This window comes from Formica exsecta, unplaced genomic scaffold (assembly GCF_003651465.1).
Source record: "Formica exsecta isolate Colony F162 unplaced genomic scaffold, ASM365146v1 scaffold116, whole genome shotgun sequence".
Lineage (NCBI taxonomy): Eukaryota > Metazoa > Arthropoda > Insecta > Hymenoptera > Formicidae > Formica > Formica exsecta.
The window spans coordinates 1,321,920-1,326,921 of NW_021848499.1; the positions used below are offsets into that span (position 1 = coordinate 1,321,920).

The 5,002-nt window shown below is 32.6% G+C and overlaps 1 protein-coding gene across 1 annotated transcript in view; it reads left to right on the plus strand.

Moving 5' to 3' along the window:
* LOC115239269 overlaps positions 1–5,002 on the plus strand; it is a 32,239-nt gene that overhangs the window by 18,984 nt on the left and 8,253 nt on the right. Inside the window, exons 6-9 of the mRNA XM_029813711.1 lie at positions 1,680–1,896; positions 2,730–2,891; positions 3,287–3,484; positions 3,992–4,101. Coding sequence (XP_029669571.1) covers positions 1,680–1,896; positions 2,730–2,891; positions 3,287–3,484; positions 3,992–4,101 — 687 coding nt within the window. The remainder of the gene's footprint in view (positions 1–1,679; positions 1,897–2,729; positions 2,892–3,286; positions 3,485–3,991; positions 4,102–5,002) is intronic.

A 5,002-nucleotide genomic window follows, 5' to 3' on the forward strand; every position in this document is an offset into this window, starting at 1 on the left:
TTTTAAAATATAATTAGTAATTATTTAAAAAATATGTATAATAAATTAATAATTATGAATGGGATATGTGGAAATTCTTAATGTTGGACAATATTGATTATATGCTAAAGAAAATTTCTCCATATAAATTGCTTCAATGCCGACGAGTATAATACATTAATACTTTATTCGAAGTCTGCTTTATATTAGTAGTCGCGATTCCAACTTTGCGATAACAAAAGTGTCGTAACTTACTTACGCTGGAGTATTATAAAGTTAACGCAATCAGTAATACTCTAACTTAAAATGAAATTTCCTCTCACTATGAGTATAGCGATATTGATAAAAAAAAGTCTTTTAAACATTTAAAATGCTCTACATACAATTGTAATGAATTTTCTCTTTTTCAATTTAATCATGTCATTTTTATAATGTCGTTATCGAAATTCATTTATGCACGTTTAAGATATAAGAATAATTTTAATTATTCGCACTTTATAATATGAAGATATTTTAACAGCTTTTAATAGTTAAAAATCATAAATTAATGATTATAATTTACCTTTTCTCCATATATATATGTGTGATTCATTCAACATTTTGTAGAATTAAGAAGAATATTTATGTACGTAAACACAGAGATTTTATCGATTGTTTTAAGAGAGTTAATCAATAATATATTTAACTTTCTCGGCTAGGTAGAGTTATTAGCATTTAATTATTTTAGTACGTTATAAATTTGAGCTGCATGTAAGAAGAGTGGTTTACATATGCACGCCGAATAGCTGCACAAGCACTATTCGTGCCTGACCTATTCGTGTTATCGTGGTTACTGGAAACGCGATAACATGCGATACACTGAATTTCGATATCAAGCGTTCAGAACTATGCACTTTTTAACTTGTTAACCGAACATTTTGTTATCAAAAGCCATTTCTGTAAATGTAATTTAATATTGGCAAATGCAAATAATATTTTAATTATAGAAAGATATCATTTCACAAGAAATGCAATGATATAAAAATCGGATGATAAATTATTATTTCTAAATAAGATTACGAAGAAGTCGAGTTTGATGATAACCTTGAACAACATTGTACATTAAGCGGAATTAAACGTATTAATTACGCGTGTTCCGCAAAGAAGATATACATCAATTTGTTTATGGTATAACGATATTTCAATTTGGCTTTGACGATTGATGTGTGCAAGCTAAAAATCATATTATTTTGGCAGATTAGAGAGATGTAATTATAATGCATTCCGTATACACATATGCATCATATCGGCAAATGTTTTACGACGGATTTTGTATGCATAATATTACGCGTATTTGTGTCACGCGAGTGAAATCAATATGAATGACGTTAATAGATTGATTTACTCCGGACTTTGATGTGTGAATACTACTGAATGAAACGCGACATCTCATTCACTTAATAATGATAATTTTGTTCGTACCGCTAATATATGGACTACATAATTAAATGCAATAAATTAGAATATATATATGTGCATATATGTATATATAAAACAAAATAAGCTCCAAAATTTTTTTCGTCATTTGATCATCTTCTTGAACTTTTTGTAAAGAAAAGAGCTTTCAGATATCAAAACAGTTTTATAATTTTTTAAAGATTTATATTTTTATTTATTATATGTATCATATGTGATTTCTCTTATTCTTTCTTTTTCTCCAGAGCAATTCGATTGACCGGCCCATTCGTCACAATGGTGTACAGCATGATAACCGGTGATATGCTGACTTTCGGTATAATCTACACAATCGTGCTCTTCGGATTCTCGCAATCGTTTTATTTTCTCTACAAGGGATTCCCAGGCGTGAAATCATCTCTCTATCATTCTTATCCTTCGACCTGGATGGCGTTATTTCAGATAACCCTTGGCGATTATAACGTAACGTAATAATATTATAAGCTATGTAAGCTTTGCCATAGATTATCGCTTTATTGACATATCACTTTTTACCGCGAACCATTATCTTGCACGCGTGCACGCACATGTGTACATACACCCTCTCGTTCCTTTCCCTTTTTCTTTTTAGCCTGTGCACTCTGATATGTAATATAATATTTGCCCAATGTATCAATATTTGCAAAAGTAAGATATTTTTTGGTCCGCTTCTCGCGTTGGTGGATATCCATCTAATTCGTTCTTGCGATTCAAATAAATTTCAGGGATTTTAAAGCATTGCGTAACGACATTAATTTAATCGTTCTACGTCAGAATTGCGATTAAATGTCACGTGCGCGCGTTTATATTATTCCAAATATTTTTCCAGTCAATGGCGTGTCACGCTATGCTGCCATGAATCTTGAATTTCAATCACGGACAATTCCACGTCGCACAAAATACACTACAATATGGTTTCCTGACGAAATTAAAGATTTAGCACGCCGGTCGCGCGCGTCCGCACAAATGGACAATGGACGTGCAAAATACGCCTGTCCAGTAAAAATCATTGCTCGGTTTTGCAGTTCGTATAACGATTAACTCGTTGCACTGAATTAAAAAGAGAGTGATGCAAGGGGTGAGATCGGAGAGGAGGCACGAAGTATGGAAAATACGAGTTTCCGTTTGAAAATTCTATGCCGCTGCTGGCATGCAACATTGAACATTGGCCGCTTATTTACTAGCATATATACCTATAATTGCTTCACGATATTCACGCGCGACGATTTATCGGCGTTATATTTGTCCTCTTGTACTTATATTCGCGTATATTGCAGTACGCGGACTTGAATAACACGATCTATCCTAATTTGAGCAAGACCGTCTTCGCGATTTTTATGGTGCTTGTGCCTATTCTGCTGCTCAACATGTTGATTGCCATGATGGGCAATACATATGCACACGTTATCGAGCAAAGCGAAAAGGAATTCGTCAAGCAGGTTTGTATTAAAATATTTCACACTTTTTTGAAATTTAGTATCTACGAAAAATGTTCGTGTTTCCGGATTATTTTCTTAAATGTTAGATAATTTCAATATAAGTTTCCAATACAATGCAAATTTCCGAATATCATATTAGAAACAAATTGTTAATATTAAATATTAAATTCGAAGGAAATACACATTGTATTGCATCAATTGATGAAAATAATAATATGAAATAAAAATTGAAATTTACGAATTTTATTGTTAGCTATTTTGTGTAAAAATTGTTTAATAATAAACATAATCTACTTAACTATGATGATATAAATATACGTATAGATCACATAAATAAACCATGCATTCGTCTGTTTAATTAAACACATATCAATTTTTTTTTTTTTTACATTAAGTGGGCAAAAATCGTGGTGTCCCTGGAACGTGCCGTGTCGCAGAAAGACGCTCATAATTATCTGCAAGAATACAGTATCAAGCTAGGACCCGGCGACGATCCTAACAATCCCGCGTCGGAGCAAAGAGGCGTGCTCGTTATTAAAAGCAAATCAAAGACCAAAGCGAAGCAGCGTAAGGGCGCTGTAGCTAATTGGAAGGTGATTTATTTACTTATATTTATTCTTTTTTTTTTCGTATATATGCGCGCCGGCAATGCGTATACATGATTTATTCCACACCCGTGCATCAAGCGTCAGAATTTATTTATCGGCATCCCATTCAACTGATATAGGTTCTGGTATCGATTCTCGTAAAATGCACGCATCGAATTTTGCTACGATGTAATAAATTTTGTCACAATAGAATAACTATGCGAAATATTTACCCCAAGATGGATTAAAAATTAATGGTTTTAATAATTCACCAAATTGCATGTTTTCTCCAATATATCGACGAACGAATAGAAAATTGTCATTGATACGATTTAAATATCAATAATGTTATTTGAAGAAACTAAACATCGTTTATGTATAATGGCATGACTATTAATATTATTTTTCAAGTGTCAATTTTTATCTATAAAAGCAACATGAATAATCTGTATTGTTATATATGATAGGTCGTTTTAATTTTATCTTTTCGCTTCATGCATCGCACTTTTGCAGCGAGTCGGAAAAGTCACGATAAACGAGCTGAGAAAACGAGGTATGACTGGCGAGCAGCTTCGACATATAATGTGGGGCCGCGAATCCTTCTCTACTCCTGTGCGAGTCAGGTAATGATACTTTCATTGCATCTCATCATATCTTATTTCTCTCCAGAGTTATCCAGAGTTATCAAAAATATTTACATTGTTTTATTATTTTGCATTTCTTATATACGTACACCTCAATTTTATTAAAATTATTAATTAAATTATAACATACATGCTTATTATAATAATTATACTAATTGTATTTGTTTATGTCATTTCATGTCATTATAAGATAACAATTTTTTAAATAATACATAAATACATTTTTTTTCTCGACTTTTTGATTTTCTTTTAATATAATATATTTGTTACTTTTTTATAATAATTATTTATTTAATTACTGTCAATCCATGTATGCGACAAGAATGGCAAATCTGTTTTAATTACTGACTGTCTCAACCGTTCGCAACTCGCAGCCCATACATAGATTTATGATCGCCCTTGCGCCGGATGAGTCACTCTGTCAGAGAGACGGTGTATTCAGACGCGATACTTTTTATCACCTCGTAATTCTGTTGAGCATGTCATGTACAATCCGGACATAGTTAACGCCGCCGGCGTTTAGAAACAACGGAGTCCTTCATGGATTGGCTCTATGCTTCTACGTAACGAACGCGTAACAACGCTGTACGAACGTGACCGTATCTCGATTCTATTACGTATTTATGAAGCTCGACGCGCGCGATGCGTTACATAATACTTATGTAGCAGGATGTAAGATGAATAGATCGTATATCTACTCAATAACAAAGAATCAATTCCTCGAAACATCAGTCACTTAATATCCTGTAAAAACATCTTCTGTTACCTGGCAAATTGAATACGACTTCCGTTCGTGCGCGCGCGGATATTTAATTTTATTGAGAATTTAATGCATTATGCGTCAATAAAATTGGGTTACGTTTAAAAAATTATATATATA